Genomic DNA, 27,036 nt, shown 5'->3' with positions numbered 1-27,036 from the left:
AAAGACTTGATTTGGAGACTTCACCCTAAAGTGTGTATTTATCAATTGGGATGAATAAATGTAAGAGAATCTCTCATATAAGATAGTATCTAAAACAGAAATTACAATGCAGACAACAAAGAGTAGTCATATAATAGAGTTTATACCCATGATGTAGAAATAAGAGAACTTTAAAGTTCTGAAAAGAATTTTTAAATGTTTGTTTAGAATATTAAGAGATAAAGGACATACGTCATCAAAGATCAGAGGTCTTAAAATGTCATAGTGATATGAAAACAAACCATTTCAGAACCTTGTAAATAAAAACACATGGGGAGAGGCGGGTCTAAGATGGAGGAGGAATAGGACGGGGAGACTACTTTCTCCCCCACAAATTCATCAAAAGAACATTTGAACGCTGAGTAAATTCCACAAAACAACTTCCGAATGCCGGCAGAAGATATCAGGCACCCAGAAAAACAGCCCATTGTCTTCAAAAAGAGGTAGGAAAAAATATAAAAGATAAAAAGAGAGACAGAAGATGTAGGGACGGAACTCCGTTCCGGGAAGGGAGTCTTAAAAAAGAAGTTTCCAAACACCAGGAGACACTGTGGCGAGCCTTGGAACCACAGAGGGCAACATAACTGGGAGGAAAAATAAATAAATAATTAAAACTCACAGATTACCTGTTCAACGGTAACTCCTCCAAGTGGAGAAGCAGCGCAGACGCCTGCACCCACCACTAGCAAGCGGGGGCTGGGCAGGGAGGCGCAGCTGCATTGCTTAGAGTAAGGACCCAGCCTGAATGCTGAGGGCAATCTGAGGGAAATAACTTGGGATAGCAAACCAGACTGTGGGATAGCTACCATGCGAAAAGCTCTAACCTAAGACACCATCAGGCCCGCTCACAGAACAAAGGACTGAGCAAAGCTAGCCGGCTGCAGACCATCCCCCTCCGGTGACAGGCAGCCAGAGTGAGAACGGGGCAGTCGTGGCCCCAGAAAGGCATTGTCTACCAAACTGGAAGCAGGCTTCGTTGCTAACCAAGACTTCTTGGGATTGTGGATGGGCAACATCCTCCTGAATAAGTGTGCTGGTTGTACACCCAGGAAACCGAGTGGCAGGGACGGGGGAGGCGATGAGTCGCAGTGACCGGGCTTGCCAGTCACCTGGTCACCTGAGTAGCTTGGAGCTCGGAAGGGCAGAAAACGCAGGCCCACCGAATCTGCGCCTCAGGACTTCCTGAGGGCCTGAACATGAATGGCTTAGACCTGGGAGGTGCATGCAGCCCAGGGCCAGCCTCAGACATTCCCTGGCAGAGCAACCTAGAGCCTAAGCAGTGTAGACGGGGAAAGCACACATGCTGTGAGTGGGGGCAAACCCAGTGTGGCTGAGTCACTGCAAGCACACACCCATGTTGTTTGCAGTGTTCCTCCCTCCCCGCAGCACGACTGAACAAGTGAGCCTAAAAAAGTGTCCTCCACCACCCCCTTGTATCGGCGGAAATTAGACACTGAAGAGACAAGCAAACAGAAGAAGCTAAAACAGAGGGAACCTCCTTGGAAGTGACAGGTGCAATAGATTAAAACCCTGTAGTTAGTACCTACTACATAGGAAGGGGCCTATAGATTTTGAGAAATTTAAGCCGGATCAAAGAATTATCTGAAACTGAATTGGCCACACACTGCCCACAACACCACCAGAGAAAGTCCTAGATATATTTTTACTACCATTCCTTAATTTTTTAAAATTTTAAGTTCTCTATTACTCCTTTAATTTTCATTTTTATAACCTATTACTTTGCAAAAAAAAAAAGGACCCTATTTTTTAAAGCAAACTTCATATATATATATTTTATAACTTTTGTGACTTTTTTTTCCTTTTAATATTGTATTTTTAAAAATCCAGCCTCTACTCTAGATTTTTAATCTTTGCTTTTTGGTATTTATTATCAATTTTGTACCTTTAAGAAGCCAATCTTCAGTACCCATTTTTACTTGGGAGTGAGATTACTGGCTTGACTGCTCTCTTCCCCTTTAGACTCTCCTTCTTCTCCACCATGTCGCCTGTGTCTCCTCCCTACCCCCTCTCTTCTCTACCCAATGCTGTGAATCTCTTTTTGTGTTCTGGACGGTGGAGAACACTTAGGGAACTGATTACTGGCTGGATCTGTCTCTCTCCTTTTGGTTCCCCCCTGTATCCTCCTGGCCACCTCTGTCTCCTTCCTCCCTCTTCTCTTCTCTGTATAACTCTGTGAACATCTGTGAGTGGTCCAGACTGTGGAGAGCACATAAGGAACTGATTATTAGCTAACTTGCTCTCTCCTCTTTTGATTCCACCTCATCTCATCCTGGTCACCTCTATCTCCCTCCTCCCTCTTCTCTTCTCCATGTAACTCTCTGAACCTCTCTGGGTGTCCCTCATTGTGGAGAAACTTGTCATCATTTACCTAGATCTTTTATCAATGGTACTGTATAGATGGAGAAGTCTTGAGGCTACCGTAAAAATAAGACTGAAAACCAGAAGCAGAAGGCTTAAGTCCAAATCCTGAGAACACCAGAGAACTCCTGACTCCAGGGAACATTAATGGACAGGAGCTCATCAAACGCCTCCATACCTACACTGAAACCAAGCACCACCCAAGGGCCAACAAGTTCCAGAGCAAGACATACCGTGCAAATTCTCCAGCAACACAGGAACATAACCTTGAGCTTCAATATACAGGCTGCCCAAAGCCACTCCAAACCTATTGACATCTTATAACTCATTACTGGACACTTCACTGCACTCCAGAGAGAAGAAATCCAGCTCCACCCACCAGAACACTGACACAAGCTTCCCTCACCAGGAAACCTTGACAAGCCACCTGTACAACCCCACCCACAGTGAAGAAACTCCACAATAAAGGGGACTCCACAAACTGCCAGAATACAGAAAGGCCACCCCAAACACAGCAATATAAACAAGATGAAGAGACAGAGGAATTCCCAGGAGGTAAAGGAACAAGATAAATGCCCACCAAAAAACAAAAGAGGAAGAGATAGGGAATCTACCTGATAAAGAATTCCAAATAATGATAGTGAAAATCATCCAAAATCCTGAAAACAAAACGGAATCATAGATAAATAGCCTGGAGACAGGATTGAAAAGATGCAAGAAAGGTTTCACAAGGACCTAGAAGAAATAAAAAAAGTCCATATATAATGAATAATGCCATAAATGATATCAAAAACACTCTGGAGGGAAGCAACAGTAGAATAACAGAGGCAGAAGATAGGATTAGTGAGGTAGAAGATAGAATGGTAGAAATAAATGAATTAGAAAAAAAGAAAAATGAATTAAAAGGAATGAGGACAATCTCAGAGACTTCTGGGACAATGTTAAATGCCCCAACATTCGAATCATAGGAGTCCCAGAAGAAGAAAACAAAAAGAAAGACCATGAGAAAATACTTGAGGAGATAATAGTTGAAAACTTCCCTAAAATGGGGAGGGAAATAATCACCCAAGTCCAGGAAACTAAGAGAGTGCCAAACAGGAAAACCCAAGGCAAAACACTGCAAGACACATATTAATCAAATTCAGTTCAGTTCAGTCGCTCAGTCGTGTCCGACTCTCTGCGACCCCACGAATGGTAACACGCCAGGCCTCCCTGTCTATCACCATCTCCTGGAGTTCACTCAAACTCACGTCCGTTGAGTCGGTGATGCCATCCAGCCATCTCATCCTCTGTCGTCCCCTTCTCCTCCTACCCCCAATCCCTCCCAGCATCAGAGTCTTTTCCAATGAGTCAACTCTTCGCATGAGGTGGCCAAAGTACTGGGATTTTCAGCTTTAGTATCATTCCTTCCAAAGAAATCCCAAGGCTGATCTCCTTCAGAATGGACTGGTTGAATCTCCTTGCAGTCCAAGGGACTCTCGAGTCTTCTCCAATACCACAGTTCAGAAGCATCAATTATTCGGCGCTCATCTTTCTTCACAGTCCAACTCTCACATCCATACATGACCACTGGAAAAACCATAGCCTTGTCTAGATGGACCTTACTCGGCAAAGTAATGTCTCTGCTTTTCAACATGCTATCTAGGTTGGTCATAACTTTTCTTCCAAGGAGTAAGCGTCTTTTGATTTCTTGGCTGCAGTCAACATCTGCAGTGATTTTGGAGCACAAAAAAATAAAGTCTGACATTGTTTCCACTGTTTCCCCATCTATTTCCCATGAAGTGATGGGACCAGATGCCATGATCTTCATTTTCTGAATGTTGAACTTTAAGCCAACTTTTTCACTCTTCACTTTTACTTTTATCAAGAGGCTTTTAGTTCCTCTTCACTTTCTGCCATAAGGGTGGTGTCATCTGCATATCTGAGGTTATTGATATTTCTCCCAGCAATCTTGATTCCAGCTTGTGCTTCTTCCAGCCCAGCATTTCTCATGATGTACTCTGCATATAAGTTAAATAAGCAAGGTGACAATATATAGCCTTGACGTACTCCTTTTCCTATTTGGAACCAGTCTGTTGTTCCATGTCCAGTTCTAACTGTTGCTTCCTGACCTGCATATAGGTTTCTCAAGAGGCAGGTCAGGTGGTCTGGTATTGCCATCTCTTTCAGAATTTTCCACAGTTTATTGTCATCCACACAGTCAAAGGCTTTGGAATAGTCAATAAAGCAGAAATAGATGTTTTTCTGGAACTCTCTTGCTTTTCCATGATCCAGCGGATGTTGGCAATTTGATCTCTGGTTCTTCTGCCTTTTCTAAACCCAGCTTGAACATCTGGAAGTTCATGGTTCACATATTGCTGAAGCCTGGCTTGGAGAATTTTGAGCATTACTTTACTAGCATGTGAGATGAGTGCAATTGTGCAGTTGTTTGAGCATTCTTTGGCATTGCCTTTCTTTGTGATTGGAATGAAAACTGTCCTTTTCCAGTCCTGTGGCCACTGCTGAGTTTTCCAAATTTGCTGGCATATTGAGTGCAGCACTTGCACAACATCATCTTTCAGGCTTTGAAACAGCTCCACTGGAATTCCATCACCTCCACTAGCTTTGTTTGTAGTGATGCTTTCTAAGGCCCACTTGACTTCACATTCCAGGATGTCTGGCTCTAGGTGAGTGATCACACCATCATGATTATCTTGGTCGTGAAGATCTTTTTTGTACAGTTCTTCTGTGTATTCTTGCCACCTCTTCTTAATATCTTCTGCTTCTGTTAGGTCCATACCATTTCTGTCCTTTATCGAGCCCATCTTTGCATGGAATGTTCCCTTGGTATCTCTAATTTTCTTGAAGAGATTTGTAGTCTTTCCCATTCTGGTGTTTTCCTCTATTTCTTTGCATTGATCGCTGAAGAAGGCTTTCTTATCTCTTCTTGCTATTCTTTGTAATTCTACATCCAGATGCTTATGTCTTTCCTTTTCTCCTTTGCTTTTCATTTCTCTTTTTTTCACAGTTATTTGTAAGGCCTCCCCAGACAGCCATTTTGCTTTTTTGCATTTCTTTTCCATGGAGATGGTCTTGATCCCTATCTCCTCTACAGTGTCACGATCCTCTGTCCATAGTTCATTAGGCACACTATCTTATTACATCTAGTCCCTTAAATCTATTTCTCACTCCCACTGTATAATCATTAGGAATTTGATTTAGGTCATACTTGAATGGTCTAGTGGTTTTCTCTGTTTTCTTCAATTTAAGTCTGAATTTGGTAATAAGGAGTTCATGATCTGAGCCACAGTCAGCTCCCCGTCTAGTTTTTGTTGACTGTACAGAGCTTCTCCATCTTTGGCTGCAAAGAATATAATCAATCTGATTTCAGAGTTGACCATCTGGTGATGTCCATGTGTAGAGTCTTCTCTTGTGTTGGTGGAAGAGGGTGTTTGCTTTGACCAGTGTATTTTCTTGGCAAATCTCTATTAGTCTTTGCCCTGCTTCATTCCATATTATTAAGACCAAATTCGCACGTTAATCCTTGTGTTTCTTCCTAATTTTGCATTCCAGTCCCCTATAATGAAAAGGACATCTTTTTTGGGTGTTAGTTCTAAAAGGTCTTGTAGATCTTCATAAAACCGTTCAACTTCAGCTTCTTCAGCGTTACTGGTAGGGACATAGACTTGGATTACTGTGATATTGAATGGTTTGCCTTGGCAATGAACAGAGATTCTGTTGTTTTTGAGATTGCATCCAAGTACTGCATTTTGGACTCTTTCATTGAACATGATGGCTACTCCATTTCTTCTGAGGGATTCCTGCCGCAGTAATAGATATAATGGTCATCGGAGTTAAATTCACCCATTCCAGTCCATTTTAGTTCGCTGATTCCTAGAATGTCGACGTTCACTCTTGCCATCTCCTGTTTGACCACTTCCAATTTGCCTTGATTCATGGACCTGACATGCCAGGTTCCCATGCAATATTGCTCTTTACAGCATCGGACCTTGCTTCTATCACCAGTCACATCCACAACTGGGTATTGTTTTCGCTTTTGCTCCATCCCTTCATTCTTTCTGGAGTTATTTCTCCACTGATCTCCAGTAGCATATTGCGCAGCTACTGACCTGGGGAGTTCCTCTTTCAGTATCCTATGATTTTCCTTTTCATACTGTTCATGGGGTTCTCAAGGGAAGCATACTGAAGTGGTTTGCCATTCCCTTCTCCAGTGGACCACATTCTGTCAGACCTCTCCACCATGACCTGTTCGTCTTGGGTGGTCCCACAAGCATGGCTTAGTTTCATTGAGTTAGACAAGGCTGTGGTCCTAATGTGATTAGATTGACTAGTTTTCTGTGATTATAGTTTCAGTCTGTCTGCCCTCTGATGCCCTCTTGCAAGACCTACCATCTTACTTGTGTTTCTCTTACCTTGGATGTGAGGTATCTGTTCATGGCTGTTCCAGCAAAGCACAACCACTGCTGCTTACCTTGGATGAGGGATATCTCCTCACCACCACCCCTCCTGACCTTGAACATGGAATAGCTTCTCTAGGCACTCCTGCGCCTGCGCAGCCACCGCTCCTTGGATGTGGGGTTGCTCCTCGGATGTGGGGTTGCTCTTCCCAGCTGCCGCCTCAGGCCTCGGGTGTGGGGTAGCTCCTCCCAGCCACTGCCCCAGGCTTCGGATGTAGGGTAGCTCCTCTCAGCTGCTCCTGTGCTGTTGCAGTCTGGCACTCTTGGCTGCTGCCCCTGATCTCGGATGCAGGATAGCTCCTCCCGGCCGCTGCCCCTGACTTCGGATGTGGGGTAGCTCTCCTCGGCCGTTTCTGCGCCATCACAGCCTGGTACTCTTGGCTTCTGCACCTGACCTCAGACGTGGGGTAGCTCCTTTAGGCCCCTGCATGCACCAGTTGTAGCCGCCCTCGCCTACCTCCTCAGCCCCTAGTAAATATTCCTCCTTTGTTAATTAATCAAATTAACAAAAGATCAAACACAAAGAACAGATATTAAAAGCAGCAAGGGAAAAATAACAAATAACACACAAGGGGCTTCTCATAAGGATAACAGCTGATCTTTCAATAGAAACTCCTCGAGCCAGGAGGGAATGGCAGGACATACTTAAAGTGATGAAAGAAAATAACCTACAGCCCAGAACATTCAAATATGTAGGAGAAATAAAAAGCTTTACATACAAACAAAAGCTGAGAGAATTCAGCACCACCAAACCAGCTCTCCAACAAATGCTAAAGGATCTTCTCTAGACAGGAAACACAAAAAGGGTGTATGAACTCAATCCCAAAACAATAACATAAATGGCAACGGGATCATACTTATCAATAATTACCTTAAGTATAAATGAGTTGAATGCCCCAACCAAAAGACAAAGACTGGCTGAATGGATACAAAAACAAGACCCCTATATATGTTCTGTAGAAGATCAGTTCAGTTCAGTTCAGTCACTCAGTCGTGTCTGACTCTTTGCGACCCCATGAATCACAGCACGCCAGGCCCCCCTGTCCATCACCATCTCATGGAGTTCACTCAGACTCAGCGTCCATCGAGTCTGTGATGCCATACCCACCTCAAAACAAGGGACACATACAGACTGAAAGTGAAGGGCTGGAAAAGATATTCCACACAAATAGAGACCAAAAGCAGGATTAGCAGTACTCATATCAGATAAAATAGACTTTAAAACAAAGGCTGTGAAAAGAGATACAGAAGGACACAACATAATGATCAAAGGATCAATCCAAGAAGAAGATATAGCAATTATAAATATATATCCACCCAACATAGGAGCACCACAGTATGTAATACAAATGCTAACAAGTATGAAAAAGGAAATTAACAATAACACAATAATAGTGGGAGACTTTAATACCCCACTCACACCTATGGATAGATCAACTAAACAGAAAATTAACAAGGAAACACAAACTTATACAATAGACCAGTTAGACCTTATTGATATCTATAGGACATTTCACCCCAAAACAGTGAATTTCACCTTTTTCTCAAGCGCACACAGAACCTTCTCCAGGATAGATCACATCCTGGGCCATAAATCTAGCCTTGGTAAATTGGAAAAAAATTGAAATCATTCCAAGCATCTTTTCTGACTACAATGCAGTAAGATTAGATCTCAATTATAGGAGAAAAACTATTAAAAACATATGGAGGCTGAAAAACATGCTGCTCAATAACCAACAAATCACAGAAAAAATTAAAATATGCATAGAAACGAATGAAAACACAACAACCCAAAACCTGTGGGACACTGTAAAAGTGGTTGTAAGGGGAAGGTACATAGCAATACAGGCATACCTCAAGAAACAAGAAAAAAAGTCAAATAAACAACATAACTCTACACCGAAAGCAACTAGAAAAGGAAGAAATGAAGAACCCCAGGGTTAGAAGGAAAGAATCTTAAAAATTAGGGCAGAAATAAATGCAAAAGAAACAAAAGAGACCACAGCAAAAATCAACAAAGCCAAAAGCTGGTTCTTTGAGAGGATAAATAAAATTGAGAGATCATTAGCCAGACTCATCAAGAAACAAAGGGAGAAAAATCAAATCAATGGAGAGATCACAACAGACAACATAAAAGTACAAAGGATCATAAGAGACTATCAGCAATTATATGCCAATAAAATGGACAACTTGGAAGAAATGCACAAATTCTTAGAAAAGTACAACTTTCCAAAACTGAACCAGGAAGGAATAGAAAATCTTAACAGACCCATCACAAGCATGGAAATTGAAACTATAATCAGAAATCTTCTAGCAAACCAAAGTCCAGGTCCAGACAGTTTCACAGCTGAATTCTACCAAAAATTTAGAGAAGAGCTAACAACTATCCTACTCAAACTCTTCAAGAAAATTGCAGAGGAAGGTAAACTTCCAAACTCATTCTATGAGGCCACTGTCACCCTAATACCAAAACCTGACAACGATGCCACAAGACAAGAAAACTACAGGCCAGTATCACTGATGAACATAGATGCAGAAATCCTTAACAAAATTCTAGCAGTCAGAATCCAACAACACATTAAAAAGATAACATCATGACCAAGTGGGCTTTATCCCAGGGATGCAAGGATTCTTCAATATCCACAAATCAATCAGTGTAATACACCACATTAACAAATTGAAAAGTAAAAGCCATATGATTATCTTAATAGATTCAGAGAAAGCCTTAGACAAAATTCAACATCCATTTATGATTTAAAAAAAACCCAGAAGGCAGAAATAGATGGAGCATACCTCAACATAATCAAAGCTATGTATGACAAACCCACAGCAAACATTATCCTCAATGCTGAAAAATTGAAAGCATTTCCCCTAAAGTCAGGAACAAGACAAGGGTGCCCACTCTCACCACTACTTTTCAACATAATTTGGAAGTTTTGGCCACAGCAATCAGCAGAAAAAGAAATGAATCCAAATTGGAAAAGAAGAAGTAAAACTCCTCACTCTTTGCAGATGACATGATCCTCTACATAGAAAACCCGGAAGACTCCACCAGAAAATTACTAGAGCTAATCAATGAATATAGTATAGTAAAGTTGCAGGATATGAAACCAACACACAGAAATCCCTTGCATTCCTATGCACTCATAATGAGAAAATAGAGAAATTAAGGAAACAATTCCATTCACCATTGCAATGAAAAGAATAAAATACTTAGGAATATATCTACCTAAAGAAACTAAAGACCTATATATAGAAAACTAAAACACTGGTGAAAGAAAGAGGACACTAATAGATGGAGAAATATACCATGTTCATGGATAGGAAGATTCAATATAGTGAAAATGAGTATACTACACAAAGCAGTCTATAGATTCAATGGAATCCCTATCAAGCTACCAATGGTATTTTTCACAGAACTAGAACAAATAATTTCACAATTTGTATGGAAATACAAAAAACCTCGAATAGCCAAAGCAATCTTGAGAAAGAAGAGTGGAACTGGAGGAATCAACCTGCCTGACAGGCTCTACTACAAAGCCACAGTCATCAAGACAATATGGTACTGGCACAAAGACAGAAATATAGATCAATGGAACAATATAGAAAGCCCAGAGATAAATACATGCACCTATGGACAGCTTATCTTTGACAAAGGAGGCAAGAATATACAATGGATTAAAGACAATCTCTTTAACAAGTGGTGCTGGGAAAACTGGTCAACCACTTGTAAAAGAATGAAACTAGAACACTTTTTAACAGCACACACAAAAATAAAGTCCAATGGGTTAAAGATCTAAATACAAGACCAGAAACTATAAAACTCCTAGAGGAGAACATAGGCAAACACTCTCCGACATAAATCACAGCTGGATCCTCTATGACCCACCTCTCAGAATACTGGAAATAAAAGCAAAAATAAACAAATAGGACCTAATTAAAATTAAAAGCTTCTGCACGACAAAGGAAACTATAAGCAAGGTGAAAAGACAGCCTTCAGAATGGGAGAAAAAAATAGCAAATGAAGCAACTGACAAAGAATTAACCTCAAAAATATACAAGCAGCTCCTGCAGCTCAATTCCAGAAAAATGAACAACCCAATAAAAAAAATGGGCCACAGAACTAAACAGACATTTCTCCAAAGAAGACATACAAATGGCTAACAATCACATAAAAATATGCTCAACATTATTCATTATCAGAGAAATGCAAATCAAAACCACAATGAGGTACCATTTGATGCCAGTCAGAATGGCTGCTATCCAAAAGTCTACAAGCAATAAATGCTGGAGAGGGTGTGGAGAAAAGGGAACCCTCTTACACTGTTGGGAATGCAAACTAGTACAGTCACTATGGAGAGCAGTGTAGAGATTCCCTAAAAAACTGGAAATAGAATTGCCTTATGACCCAGCAATCCCACTGCTGGGCATACACACTGAGGAAACCTGAATTGAAAGAGACACGTGTACCCCAGTGTTCATTGCAGCACTGTTTATAATAGCCAGGACATAAAAGCATCCTAGATGTCCATCAGCAGAGGAATGGATAAGAAAGCTGTGGTATATATATACAATGGAGTATTACTCAGCCATTAAAAAGAATACATTTGAATCAGTTCTAATGAGGTGGATGAAATTGTAGCCTATTATACAGAGTGAAGTAAGCCAGAAAGAAAAATACCAATATGGTATGCTGCTGCTGCTAAGTTGCTTCAGTCGTGTCACACTCGTCAATACAGTATACTAACGCATATATATGGAATTTAGAAAGATGGTAACAATAACCCTGTTAGCGAGACAGCAAAAGACACAGATGTATAGAACGGTATTTTGGACTCTGTGGGAGAGGGAGAGGGTGGGATGATTTGGGAGAATTGCATTGAAACATGTATAATATCATATGTGAAATGGATCGCCAGTTCAGGTTTGATGCGTGATACAGGATGCTCGAGGATGGTGCACTGGGATGACCCAGATGGTTCGGGGAGGGAGGTGGTGGGGGTCGCTTCAGGATGAGGAACACGTGTATACCCGTGGCGGATTCAACACGTGTACACCCTTGGTTGATGTATGGCAAAACCAGTACAATATTGTAAAGTAATTAGCTTCCAATTAAAATAAATAAATTTATATTAAAAAAAACACATGAGGTGGACTGCATAATTAACTAGCTATCATCTAGGAGGAAATAGACCAGAAGATAAAACTTAGGAAATCTCTCAGAACACTGAAAAGTTACACATAGTAATCAGGATGTAGGATGGAGTATGGAGTAACTAAACTAGTGCAAGGCTTTTTCTGAAGGCTTGAATAAATGGGGATGCATGCCCTTTGGGGGAAACTCAATACCTTAAAGATGTCAATTCTCCTAAAATTGTGAATTTAATATATTGATTGGAATCCCAACAGGACCTTTTTTCTTTTTTGAAACTTAAAACTTTGCTTTTGATGTTTATCTCAAAAAAGTGGAACCAGAAACTTAATAGAACACCTAAGTGAGAGATGGACTTAGCCATATTTCAAAGTAATTATTATCTTCAGTGGTTAAAACATTGTGGCACTGGCTTAGAAATATATAACTAGATCAGTAAACAAGAATACTCTGAAGTGAAGGTGTGTGTTTGGGGTGTAGGGATAGTGTGACTTTTAAACTTAACATTGCAAATTAATTTTACAGAAGAGTATTTTTGGAGAATGACTTGGAGATAATTGGGTCATATCCCGATGGAAAAGAATTTTAATGAAAAAAGTATACAAGTTTTGATATAGTTTCTCTTTGATAGCCAAAGAACCATGGATTAAAACCAACAAATTTTAATACTTTCTTTTACTTCTCACTTTGTCAAGTTTTAAAAAATGCGATAATACCTTATTTCATCTGAGTGTAGGTGGTATTCTTGTATATTCATGGCAGTAGTGTAAATTGGTAAAACTTTCCTGGAGGGTAATATGGACAGGCGGATTGAGATTAAATACATATGGTTGTCCATTTAAGTGAATTTTCATAAGGATATGATGATAATGTAGTATACTTAATAACAGCATTATTAATAGCAATAAGTGAATCATCTGTATATCTGTAGTAGATGAGTTAAATCATGTTCCTTTTATGTAGTGGGATCCAGAACTCTGTAGCTATAAATACTACTAGGAAATTCTCCAGCTGTCTAGTGGTTAGGATGCTCGCTTTCGCTGCCAAGGGCCAGAGTTCAATCCCTGGTTCTGAGAAACAATCCTGCAAGCCAGGTGGCATGCAGCAGCCCCCTACACACACACACACACACACACACACAAATAAATAGGTATCCCTTGACATGGAAAGGGATCTGTGTTTAACTGGCAAGTGAGAAAAGCATATTAATGTACCGTTATACCCTATAATATAAAACATATCAATATTCATTTAAAAATTTAGACGGGCATGTATTTATACATATGCATATATAAACAGACTCAAACACATGTATGTGTATACATGCAAACATAGGCATTTATGTGTACACACTCATAGTAGGCTTCCCTGTGGCTCAGCAATAAAGAATCTGCCTATAGTGCAGGAGATGCAGGTTTAATCCCTAGGTGGGTGAAGATCTTCTGGAGAATGAAATGGCAACCCACTGCAGTATTCTTGCCTGGGAAATCCACGGACAGAGGAGCTTAGCAGATTACAGTCATGGGGTCGCAGAAGAGTCAAACATGACTTAGTGACTAAACAACAGGAACACACACAAACATATGGCTTGAGACCTCATATGTTGTAAATATTTCTAAGTAAATCATGTGAGCTTAAAATCAGTTTTCCCTTTTTTAGCCTAAGTTTCAGTATGTATACATTGTGCTAAGTTGCTTTCAGCCATGTCTGACTCTTTGTAACCTGATGGACCATAGGTCACCAGGCTCCTTTGTCCATGGGATTCTCCAGGCAAGCATGCTGGAGTGGGTCGCCATTCCCTCCTCCAGGGGATCTCCCCAACCCAGGGATCAAACCCACATCTCCTACTATTTCTGCATTGGCAGGGGGGGGGGTTCTATACCACTGGCACCACCTAGGAAGCCCTAATAAATCCACAGATCAAACTAATTCCTTCCTTTTCAAATATTTGAAACCTTCCTGCTTTTTGTCAGCTTTGTAGTATAAATATGGAGAGAGCCATATTAAAATCATTTCTGGAGTCAAAAAAAATTGAGAAGGCTATAAACTAATGGTCATTAAGGTTACATGAAGACTTTGGCATTCCACTTTATATACTTAAATATTAATAGTATTTTGAGTTTTTAAAAGCAGTTTTTTAATCATAAAAATATAGAATATAAAGTTAGGTTCTGACTTTTCAATTTGTAGTTACAGGAGTAGAACATGTATATCAAAACATCTTTATTCTTGTCGTGATCATCAAAAAGGCAAGAGAGTTCCAGAAAACATCTATTTCTGCTTTGCTGACTATGCCCAAGTCTTTGAATATGTGGATCACAATAAACTGGAAAATTCTGAAAGAGATGGGAATACCAGAGCACCTAACCTGCCTCTTGAAAAACCTATATGCAGGTCAGGAAGCAACAGTTAGAACTGGACATGGAACAACAGACTGGTTCCAAATAGGAAAAGGAGTATGTCAAGGCTGTATATTATCACCCTTCTTATTTAACTTCTATGGAGAGTACATCATGAGAAACGCTGGACTGGATGAAGCACAAGCTGGAATCAAGATTGCTGGGAGAAATATCAATAACCTCAGATATGCAGATGACACCACCCTTATGGCAGAAAATGAAGAAGAACTAAAGGGCCTTTTGATTAAAGTGAAAGAGGAGAGTGAAAAAGTTGGCTTAAAGCTCAACATTCAGAAAACGAAGATCATGGCATCCGGTCCCATCACTTCATGGGGAAAAATGGGGAAACAGTGGAAACTGGCTGACTTTATTTTTCCGGGCTCCAAAGTCACTGCAGACGGTGATTGCAGCCATGAAATTAAAAGACACTTCCTCCTTGGAAGGAAAGTTATGACCAACCTAGATAGCATATTCAAAAGCAGAGACATCACTTTGTCAACAAAGGTCCATCTAGTCAAGGCTATGGTTTTCCAGTGGTCATGTATGGATGTGAGAGTTGGACTGTGAAGAAAGCTGAGTGCCGAAGAATTGATGCTTTTGAACTATGGTGTTGGAGAAGACTCTTGAGAGTCCCTTGGACTGCAATGAGATCCAACCAGTCCATTCTAAAGGAGATCAGCCCTGGGTGTTCATCGGAAGGACTGATGCTGAAGGTGAAACTCCAATACTTTGGCCACCTGATGTGAAGAGCTGACTCATTTGCAAAGACCCTGATGCTGGGAAAGATTGAGGGCAGAAGGGGACGACAGAGGATGAGATGGCTGGATGGCATTACCAACTCAATGGACATGGGTTTGGGTGGACTCCAGGCGTTGGTGATGGACAAGAAGGCCTGGCGAGCTGTGGTTCACGGGGTTGCAAAGAGTCGGATATGACTGAGTGATCAAACTGAACTGAGCTGAATCACAGTAGAGGCACTAGAGGGAAATCTTGAAAGCCTTTGATACAGGGCATAACTAAGAATGCAACTTTGAACAAATGATCTTTTAAATAGTGCAAGGATTTAAGTGAACCCTCTGTTTTATTCAAATGGCCATGTGTTGCCTGGGCATGAAATCGCTATTGTAGGTTGTAGCCATTATTTCTTAAAATTGGCAGTTTAGTTTAGAGTACATTGAAATTTCATAACATTTTTTTGAGGTTTTCGTTTGTGGCATTTGCGTGTGTGGATGTTAGGTTCATGAGAAATAATATTCACATTGTGCGTCACAGTCCAGAACATGAAAATCACTATAATATAGTAACCATAAAAGTTATTTTATGTCCACTTGCTTTTTATGTCTGTATCCACCCCCTACCATCTTTTTCAACTTGAACCTCTTTGAGCTCCTTTAACTTTAAACATGTTCTCTTTAGCTATTTCCTACCTTGTACTTTTCACATTTACTTTCCAGAAGAGGAAATTCTAGCATAAATCTTCCTTAGCCTCCTTTCAGTTCAGTTCAGTCACTCAGTCGTTTCCGACTCTTTGCGACCCCATGAATTGCAGCACGCCAGGACTCCCTGTCCATCACCATCTCCCGGAGTTCACTCGGACTCACGACCATTGAGTTAGTGATGCCATCCAGCCATCTCATCCTCTGTTGTCCCCTTCTCCTCCTGTCCCCAATCCCTCCCAGCATCAGAGTCTTTTCCAATGAGTCAGCTCTTCGCATGAGGTGGCCAAAGTACTGGAGCTTCAGCTTTAGCATCATTCCTTCCAAAGAAATCCCAGGGCTGATCTCCTTCAGAATGGACTGGTTGGATCTCCTTGCAGTCCAAGGGACTCTCAAGAGTCTTCTGCATCACCACAGTTCAAAAGCATCAATTTTTCGGCGTTAAGCCTTCTTCACAGTCCAACTCTCACATCCATACATGACCACAGGAAAAACCATAGCCTTGACTAGACAGACCTTAGTCGGCAAAGTAATGTCTCTGCTTTTGAATATACTATCTAGGTTGGTCATAACTTTTCTTCCAAGGAGTAAGCGTCTTTTAATTTCATCGCTGCGGTCACCATCTGCAGTGATTTTGGAGCACAAAAAAATAAAGTCTGATACTGTTTCCACTGTTTCCCCATCTATTTCCCATGAAGTGATGGGACCAGATGCCATGATCTTCGTTTTCTGAATGTTGAGCTTTAAGCCAACTTTTTCACTCTCCTCTTTCACTTTCATCAAGAGGCTTTTTTGCTCCTCTTCACTTTCTGCCATAAGGGTGGTGTCATCTGCATATCTGAGGTTATTGATATTTCTCCCAGCAATCTTGATTCCAGCTTGTGTTTCTTCCAGTCCAGCGTTTCTCATGATGTACTCTGCATAGAAGTTAAATAAGCAGGATGACAATATACAGCCTTGACGTACTCCTTTTCCTATTTGGAACCAGTCTGTTGTTCCATGTCCAGTTCTAACTGTTGCTTCCTGACCTGCATACAGATATCTCAAGAGGCAGGTTAGGTGGTCTGGTATTCCCATCTCTTTGAGAATTTTCCACATTTTATTGTGATCCACACAGTCAAAGGCTTTGGAATAGTCAATAAAGCAGAAATAGATGTTTTTCTGGAACTCTCTTGCTTTTCCCATGATCCAGCGGATGTTGGCAATTTGATCTCTGGTTCTTCTGCCTTTTCTAAAACCACCTTGAACATCAGGGAGTTCGCGGTTTACGGATTGCTTAAGCCTGGCTTGGAGAATTTTGAGCATTACGTTACTAGCATGTGAGGTGAGTCCAATTGTGCGGTAGTTTGAGCATTCTTTTGCATTGCCTTTCTTTGAGATTGGAATGAAAACTGACCTTTTCCAGTCCTGTGGCCACTGCTGAGTTTTCCAAATTTGTTGGCATATTAGTGCAGCACTTGCACAGCATCATCTTTCAGGCTTTGAAACAGCTCCACTGGAATTCCATCACCTCCACTAGCTTTGTTCGTAGTGATGCTTTCTAAGGCCGACTTGACTTCACATTCCGAGATGTCCGGCTCTAGGTGAGTGATCACACCATCATGAGTATCTGGGTCGTGAAGATCTTTTTTGTACAGTTCTTCCGTGTATTCTTGCCACCTCTTCTTAATATCTTCTGCTTCTGTTAGGTCCATACCATTTCTGTCCTTTATCGAGCCCATCTTTGCCTGGAATGTTCCCTTGGTATCTCTAATTTTCTTGAAGAGATTTGTAGTCTTTCCCATTCTGGTGTTTTCCTCTATTTCTTTGCACTGATCGCTGAAGAAGGCTTTCTTAACTCTTGCTATTCTTTGAAACTCTGCAATCAGATGCTTATATCTTTCCTTTTCTCCTTTGCTTTTCGCCTCTCTTCTTTTCACAGCTATTTGTAAGCCCTCCCCAGACAGTCATTTTGCTTTTTTGCATTTCTTTTCCATTGGGATGATCTTCATCCCTGTCTCCTGTACAATGTCACAAACCTCATTCCATAGTTCATCAGGCACTCTATCACATCTAGTCCCTTAAATCTATTTCTCACTTCCACTGTATAATCATAAGGGATTTGATTCAGGTCATACCTGAATGGTCTAGCGGTTTTCCCTACTTTCTTCAATTTAAGTCTGAATTTGGTAGTAAGGAGTTCATGATGTGAGCCACAGTCAGCTTCCAGTCTTGTTTTTGTTGACTGTATAGAGCTTCTCCATCTTTGGCTGCAACGAATGTAATCAATCTGATTTCGGTGTTCACCATCTGGTGATGTCCATGTGTAGAGTCTTCTTTTGTGTTGGTGGAAGAGGGTGTTTGCTTTGACCAGTGCATTTTCTTGGCAAAACTCTATTAGTCTTTGCCCTGCTTCATTCTGCATTCCAAGGCCAAATTTGCCTGTTACTCCAGGTGTTTCTTGACTTCCTACTTTTGCATTCCAGTCCCCTATAATGAAAAGGACATCTTTTTTGGGTGTTAGTTCTAAAGGTCTTGTAGGTCTTCATAAAACCGTTCAACTTCAGCTTCTTCAGTGTTACTGGTTGCGGCATAGACTTGGATAACTGTGATATTGAATGGTTTGCCTTGGAGACGAACAGAGATCATTCTGTTGTTTTTGAGATTGCATCCAAGTACTGCATTTCGGACTCTTTTGCTGACCATGATGGCTACTCCATTTCTTCTAAGGGATTCCTGCCCGCAGTGTAGATATAATGGTCATCTGAGTTAAATTCACCATGTCTATATTGGCATATATTAGACTCAGAAGTGGGTTTATTCTGTTTTCCTTTTACTTTCGGAGTAAAGTCCCAACTGCTTAACATGACCCAGGAAGCTCTTCATGAGTCTTCATTCTGATTATGGCTGCAGTTTTATGTTACCACAACTCTGTACCATCCTACCAAAAGCTTCTTTGATATCCTGTCTCTCTGTGCTCGCAGCACTTACACTGTATTCTACTTGTTTTTCTGACTAGATTGTGATTTGTGAGGGCAGATCATATCTGTCCTCCTCAGTGTTTAATCCCTAGCTCATAGTTGACTTAATAAAGATTGAATGAAAAACCACTATTGAACGATAGTAGTTCTAACTGCTCTGAACATTTATTGTGTGCCTGTTATGTGCTAGTAGTGTATAGTCATTTATATTTAATTTGAACAGAAATTACTGATTATATACCTGTTTTATACATGAAGAACCTTAAAACCAGGTTGCGTTACATGCTCAAAGTCACTTAGGTAGTAAGAGTTAGGATTATCATATACTCTCTCCTCCCCAACCCCAATTTCAGAATAGAATTTTTTTTCCCAATGAAGAAAATCATGCACATGTTTTTATTATTTCTCTCTCTTTCAAATACAGCTGGTGTATTTTCAGCAGGCCTTGCTCCAGCTGCATTTGTGCCAAATCCATATATTATTAGTGCTGCTCCTCCAGGGACTGATCCGTATACTGCAGCAGGATTGGCTGCAGCAGCTACATTAGCAGGTAACTTACTGTTCATACTTGTTTCTTGTTCTGGATTTAGTTTTAATTTTGGGGTGAGCTTTACTTTGGTCTGTTGGGGCAATTTGAAGTTCCTAGTGAAAAGTGAAACATATATCCAGAATGAAATGAAGTTTGCAGAATTAGTTTATTTTTCAACTGTAAAGCTGCAGGAGAAAACCTAAGTCTAGTAACTCTTTTCCTCCTGTGCATAGTTGGTTTACATTTTAGTTTTATAGTTTCAAAAATTTTACATTAGTAAATCTTTATTCTTGTAACTGATCCCATTTACGCACAGAGACAATGCAAATAAAGTTACTTCTCAGAAAATAAGCTGGACACTCACAGGAGTCTCTTAATGCAGCTACCCCTAGGTCAGGAATAGTAAACACCCAGGTCAGGAATAACACAAGGTAAAGAGGTTCAGTCTTGAGTAAATTAGTATCTAAAAAGTAAAGTTTAATTAGCAATATCAGAATAAACAGGCAAGCTGAGGGAGGAAAAGGTGGGATTGAGTTGGAAAGAATATATTAGTAAATGTCAAAGCCTGATAACTACCAGTCAAAATCTGGACTAAAAAGCAAAAGTATACAGTGTCATGTATCAATTGTATTGCACTAAAGCTGGAAAAAAACCTTTTTATTTTTTTTAAAACCAAATTGTATTTCCTGTTTAAGTAAGGAAGATTTGTGTACTGGTTTGGCACATTATTGAATAAAGTGATTTGTTGTCTAGGGTTTAGAGGGAGAAGTTGGTTTACATTGAGTCAGTTATAGAGACAGGAATGAATTGGTCTTAAGCATGATTTATGTTGGTTACCAAGACAGGAGCAGGGAGATATCAACCGTGGAAGTGTGTTTCCTTGTTTGAAGCTTTCGATTGACTAACTTTTCATAACTTGAAGCGGTCAGTGATAAACTCGCTGAATTACCACTGATCAATTAATGTTAAATCCGCTTCTAGTAGTTATTTATTATCATGCCTGCAGAACAGGTATTTTTTTCTTAGGCATTTGTGGGTTTCTTAGGTATCTGTGGATTTTTTTTTTTTTAATACACAAGAATTTTAAGATGTGGGGGGGAAAATGTTAATTTCAAATTCCTGCTGGATCCGTTAGTTAGCCAACTGAAACTAACCTGTCACAATGAATACTTTTGGTGTAGATCTGCCTGTGATTCCATAAGGATGTGAGCTTTCCTGGTACCATTTAACTGGATGTTAATACGTAAAGTGCTGGTATATCTTAAATACAGAGAATCATTAATCTGTGAATCTGTGGAACCTGAAAGAAGCAACTTTAAGTGATCATTAGTTTTGAGATACGGATTCTTGGCATTCTGGACTTAGACTTTCTGAGATCAGTACTGTCCAGTAGAAATAGAACAGGAGCCAGATTGTAACTTAGATTTTTTTTCCCTTCTAGTAACCATATTATAAAAGTAATAAACATGAACTTAATTTCAGTGATCTGTTTAAGTATTGATTATTGATAATTTTTATTGATAGATACCTTTTTTTTAATGCTAAGTCTTCAAAATCCCCATAGTAAGTATGTATTACGTACTTAGAACACATCTCAGTTCAGGCTATTCAACTTTCAACTGTATAGCCACAGGTGACTTCTGTCTCCTTTTGGACAGAGAAGTTCTAGCTGGATGTCTGATTCTTTTGTTTTGTTGTGACAGTGTATCCTTTCTTCATAAATCCTTTTCTTATGTTTTAAGAGTCTTTATTGTAGATTTTGTTTAAACTGTCTTTAGAATTTTTTTTTTTTTTTCTGAAGCTTTTCATGTTAGTGGTTCAGTTACACTGGGATTTATTTTCTTCTAAAACAGAGTGAAACCAAGAGTTTGACTTTCTAAAATACGTGTTAGATACACTAATATGTAATGCTTCCCTCGTAGCTCAGTTGGTAAAGAATCTGCCTCCAATGCAGGAGACCCAGATTCAGTTCCTGGGTTGGGAAGGTCCTGTGGACAGAGAAGCCTGGCAGGCTACAGTATATGGGGTCTCAAGAGTCGGACACAACTTAGTGACTACACCATCACCACCACCAGATACACTAAAATCATATCAGTGGAATTTAGGACATGTTTGTTTTATCAGCCAGGAAACATGACATGTTAATTATTAATTTAATGGTAGGTCTTATTTTGTGTGATACTACATACTGACCAGAAATTAAATTTTATCTTGGATAAAGTAGATAGAGCAAGAATTTACTCTGTTTTTCCTGGGTTGCTTTCTTATGTCTGTGTCCCTTTATGATTATATTATATAGTTCGTTCTTGTTTTAACTCACTGGTTCCAGTTTCCTAATCACATAAGCACTGTTTCATTTATTTTTATGTGATTTTCAATTGCTTTGTGAGAATTGTAACTAATTTTGTTTCAGATATGAAAAATATTTTAAAATTGTTTACAAATAAAATATACTTTTAGCAAGCTTAGTACCAAAATGTTCCCTAGTTTTTTGTTATAGTTTACAAATTAAAAGCCAAAAATGCTTTCAGTTAAAAAAATTCCTTTTTAAAAAGAGTGATGAATTGAATATAGGAAATCTTTATGTTGTCTAATGTTCCTGTTTGCCAGTGTCAAGTGCATAAACTAGTATTCAGTAGATATTGAAAAGGTGATTAAGTGTCCTGTCAGTTCATTTGTCCCTCTTGAGTTTAGTTCCATATCTGTTCATTAATACCACTGTTGTCACCTCTGAATACTTTCTTTTTTTAATAATCCATGCCTCAGTAGACTTTGTCTCTAGTAGAATTGTGAAAGGGGAAAGCAATTCCATGTGGATATAGGATTGTAAGGACATCTACTCTTAAGTCTTATACACTGTTCCTTTTTTATGATCTAATGGTAACTGACCAACCTTACTCTATAAAATGTAGTGACTTTTTTTTTTTTTTTTAATTTTTTTGGGGGGGCGGAATGTGGGGTTTAGGTCCGGCAGTGGTTCCACCTCAGTATTATGGTGTTCCGTGGGGGGTGTATCCAGCCAATTTATTTCAGCAACAAGCTGCAGCTGCGGCAAACAACACGGCAAATCAACAAGCAGCATCACAAGCTCAGCCTGGACAGCAACAGGTATAGTGTAGGCTTGCCTTCATTAAATAAAACTTTATAAAGAATCTTTGAAGTTGTATGAGCCCCTTGCGTTCAAGATCTGTGTTCTTTCTCTGTTTATTTTTCCCAGTGTGTTTAGCACAGTACCTATCATATAGTTGATACACAAGTAATACGGGGGTTTTTTCCCCTCTAGTTGTAATTATATGAATTTGAATATTTGGTTGTATTCCACTTCTACATTTCCGTTTATGAAACTGTCCTGAAATCTCTTAACAGTTTTTAATTTTTTCTTCACTTCTTAAAGTGTACTCACAGTGTTTCTATTAAAGTGATTGTCAGTTCATTTTCTTCTGGGTATTGAAATTACTGTTTCAAATATTAACTTTATATATTTCTGACCAGAGAAAGGAGGTTACTGGGTACTTTGTGTTTAAGCAAGCAAAGAGGAAATATTTTCAGTAAAGGTTAGATTTAATTTCTTAAAACAGAAAATGTTTATCTTGAAGATTTTTTCCCGGTTTCTGCTTTCCTGAAGCTATTTTTGTAAGTAAATGTCAAGAAAAATTCTGATAAAAATACTAGAATTCTGGTTGTCAAATTTATCATACTTATACCAAAGAAGCAACTTAATGACAAGTACAGTGTTTGTTACTTGGCAGTTGAATTTTCTTTTTAAACTATGTTGATGTTCTGTTAAAGCTGTCCTTTGACTCAGTCCTTGTAGATTATGCCATAGCACCATTTAATACTCTTAAAATCTGTCTTCTTCAGCTAAATAAAAAAAATCACTTTGCCTAAACATTATCCATACTTGTGGCATGATGCTTGCTTACATGGTTGGACTTGAGATGAATCCCCCTTGTCCTGAACTGTTGAAGTATTTACCTTTGTGAAATTAATGTGTATCATGGTTGTTTATTATCACTGCAAGAAGAGCTGTGTATTATGAAGTAGTAAAGTTTGACCATTTTTAAGAGTTTTCACATTTTTTAATGAAATCTTATTTTCATGCTAAGATTTTACAGTAAAAAGCAGCTTTTTGCTCACTTTATTAAAGCTTCTAAATCCTAAAAACTTGGTTAAATTTGAAGTTTTCACTCTGCATCACAGTCTTGTGAGAGACTAATTGAGTGATATTTAATTTATAGTTTTCAGTCTTAGAAAATAACAAAATTTAAACTTTTTTCTTCATCTGAAATTTTGCCCTTCTCCCCAAATATCTCTCTCATTTTAATGCTACTTTGGTAAGTTAAAAAGCACAAATACTAGAAATAATTTTTTGTGAAGACCTTCTAAAATCTCCATGTTGCTTAATAGATTATGTTCTTGAATTACATAATTTGTACTTTTTAATAGTAAACTGACATTTCTTTGAATGTAAATAAGTTCAAAGACTACCCAAAGGCTATCTGCAATATAAAGTTGTCTAAGATAAATTAATTTGTTATTTTCTAGTATCATTTCTAAGGAAATCATTTGTCCTTTGTAGGTTCTCCGTGCTGGGGCAGGTCAGCGCCCTCTTACTCCCAATCAGGGCCAGCAAGGGCAGCAAGCTGAATCACTTGCAGCAGCAAATCCAACTTTGGCTTTTGGTCAGGGTCTTGCTACCGGCATGCCAGGTATATAGTTGGTTAATTGTGGAAATTTGGATAGATTTAAAAGGTTTAAAGTAGATTGTCATACCAAGGAGTGAGAAAAATCAACACGCCTTCAAATCTTTCACTGTAATAAATTATTTAGAACTCAGGTGCCAATAGGTGAAATCAGTATCTTTTGTGAGACTTAATGACAGGGATGACAAATGTGCATTAGAATTCTCAAAAACATTTTTTCTTAGTCTGTTTATAGTGTGACTCATAGCATCTTTCTAATGGAGCATAGCCCAGAATTCTTAATGCAGTGCTTTAAGAAATAAAACCATTTGTTAGCATGTAAGACAAAACCTATTTGCCATTCCTGCCTTACAAGGTTAGTCATTTAATTAGTTAATGTTGAGAAATGTACAGCTAACATTTTCCACTTAGGACTTAGTTCAGCGTTATTTAGTACATTTATAGTATTTTAATCTATTGGTATTTAAAACCTAATGGCATCAGTATATAGTAAATTTCTGCCCGTTGCTGCAGTACAACTTTTAGAAAAGACCAGCAAACTACATTTTTTGTAAAGTTAAGTTGTGTAAAAATTACTTTCAATAGTAGTGAAAGATGGAAGGTATTTTTCTTAAGTTAATAAAGTAGCACTTGTTACGTTTTTAAAGTGAAATTTAAAGGTTACGTTTGAATGTCTGTAGATAATACATCACCTCCTGTTCTATTCCTTCATATTTCCAAACTCCTAAAGACACACTTTTAAGCATGCTGTTTTTTCACTTTTAGTATAAGAGTATTCCTTTAACCATGAAGAGTGCAGCTGACCCTTGAACAATCACCGGTTTAAACTGTGTGGGTCCACTTGTACTTGAATCTTTTCCAATCAAGATGTACTATAGCACTACATAGTCTGTGGTTGATTGAGTCCTGCAGGTGCAGAATAGTGGGTGTGTAGGGTTGACTGTAAAGTTACATGCAGATTTTTAGTTGCACAGAGGGTCAGTGCCCCTAATACCTGTGCTGTTCAAGAGTCAGCTGTACTTATTAATGCAATACATGTTCCAGTTTCATTTAATTGTGCTGTAGATAAACTTTTTCTTCAGATCATGTAGGAGATATGTTTAATGCATTGGAGAAGGTCCCAACTTACATGATGAGGGTTTTTTAACATGCTGCTAGGTATTTCTTTATATTGTTTTGAGGAATTCTGTATCAATTACATTCATTCTGTTCTCTCTGAAATTCTGAGGTCAGAATTTGTCGACTTGTTTACCCTACTGAATGAAAAAGAATGTTAATACTGTCTCTGAAGTACAAATGATAGTAGAACAGGGCTATTCTCGTTATCTTCCTTTTTTATCTCAGCTTTATCCTTGCTTCATGGAAGCTACTGTCCCAGAGCTGCTGTAGATTAGAGACCTGGCAAAAGCAGCCCTTTGTGAAATGGACTGTGAAGCTGAAATTATAGGCCCATGGAGGGATGGAACAAAGCTAAAAAGAACTGAACTGGGAGTTTATGAAAGCCCCTGCTGAGACTATTCTGGGTCCCTCTTGAAGAGTCACAGAGTACCATAGTCCTGCCTTACTAGATTCTAAGTAGGACTGTGATTTAAGAGAATGCTTCTGGACTGTGTATATTTGCTACTCTCTTTTTCTGTTACTTATTTTTTTTAGACTTTTGATGCTGGTCCTATTATTTACTTCCTATAAATGCCTTTGCTCCAGTTCCTCATGTTCTTGTTGACTTTAAAACATCAAGGTATTTTGCTATTAATTTTATCAACTTTGATCTTCTCAAAATTTATTTTTATGTTCACTTCCATTCTATAAGAAAGCAATTTTTTGCTTTTTTGTTTTGCTTTGTTCACCAGTGAACTCTATGTTGGTAATCCTAACAGAAAACCACATTTTACAGTATATTTGTCTATAAAGAATTGACTGTCTTTGGAGTGATGAGAAGTCTAAAAGCAGGTAAAACTTTTAGGAAGAAATCAGGTCATTTTACCTAATATTCTGAGCCACAACATTTAGTTCCTTTATGACTATAAATGTAAAAATCACTCTCATAAAAAGGGCTTTACTAGAATTAATATTGGTGTTCCTAAGTGACGTGTTGATTGTGTATATCATTCTCTCACTATGAAACTTTTCTCTGTCTTCTGTACTTCATTCTTCCCGGACCATGATGAAATAATTCTCCTTTATTCAAATAGTTAACATAGTTACAAAAGTTTATGTGCTAATAGAGGAGCTTGCTTAAAAAAATTGATGTTTGTTTCTTCAAATCTCATAGAGTTCTTAGCTTTTCCACATTCTGTGTCTCACTTCTCACCCATTAAATCCCTATTGTACTGTGTTGATTACAGACTTTCAGTCCTTCTGCATGACTATATATGCCATCCATTGTTTCTTAGTCTTATATTTTCAGTCATTCTCCCTCTGCCACCTCCTTTTCTATAACCACTATGATACTAGTCTGCCTCTTCATCCTAAAAGACTTTCTCTCTTGTGCTCCTCTCTTACTCTGTTGATCCCTTTCAGAATTTATATTCTATCTCACACTGCTCCATGATTTTTTTTCAGTAGTTCTTATGTAACTCAGTGCCAGAGTATGACTTCCTCTCCATCCTTATTTTTCTTCATTCTTCAATTCTTTGTTGTATGTCTTTCTTTCTGAAACTCCTCTCCCCTACATTTGTATGATATTTTACTCTCCTGGCTTTCTCATTGCTTTTTGTCAGTCTCCTTTTCCTCGGTGTATCAGTGAAACGTAAATGACAGTCTAGTTTAGTGATTAGATGCTTTTGGAGTCAGATCTGCCATATTACTCTACCACTTGATTGTGTGACCTTGACCAATTTGCTTTCCTCTTTGAACCTCAGTTTCTGTACTGGAAAAATAGAGATGTTTTATATACCTTCTGTGGGAGAATCTTAACTGGTTTCACTTTTCACCTATTGTTCCTGTGCCAGTACACCAAGTGAGTTTACATCTGCATCTTGA

The 27,036-nt window shown here is 38.9% G+C and overlaps 1 protein-coding gene across 37 annotated transcripts in view; it reads left to right on the top strand.

Annotated features, from left to right (window-relative positions):
* Positions 1-27,036, top strand: part of PUM2 (pumilio RNA binding family member 2) — a 121,929-nt gene that overhangs the window by 47,986 nt on the left and 46,907 nt on the right. For all 37 annotated transcript variants that reach the window (XM_060411879.1, XM_060411873.1, XM_060411877.1 and 34 more), the window contains 3 exons: positions 19,247-19,372; positions 22,317-22,459; positions 23,931-24,060. In XM_060411879.1, the coding sequence (XP_060267862.1) occupies positions 19,247-19,372; positions 22,317-22,459; positions 23,931-24,060 (399 nt within the window). The remainder of the gene's footprint in view (positions 1-19,246; positions 19,373-22,316; positions 22,460-23,930; positions 24,061-27,036) is intronic.

Source organism: Ovis aries, chromosome 3 (assembly GCF_016772045.2).
Source record: "Ovis aries strain OAR_USU_Benz2616 breed Rambouillet chromosome 3, ARS-UI_Ramb_v3.0, whole genome shotgun sequence".
Taxonomy (NCBI): domain Eukaryota; kingdom Metazoa; phylum Chordata; class Mammalia; order Artiodactyla; family Bovidae; genus Ovis; species Ovis aries.
The sequence above is the reverse complement of the archived record's forward strand: the minus strand, read 5'-3'. Positions and strand labels throughout refer to the sequence as shown.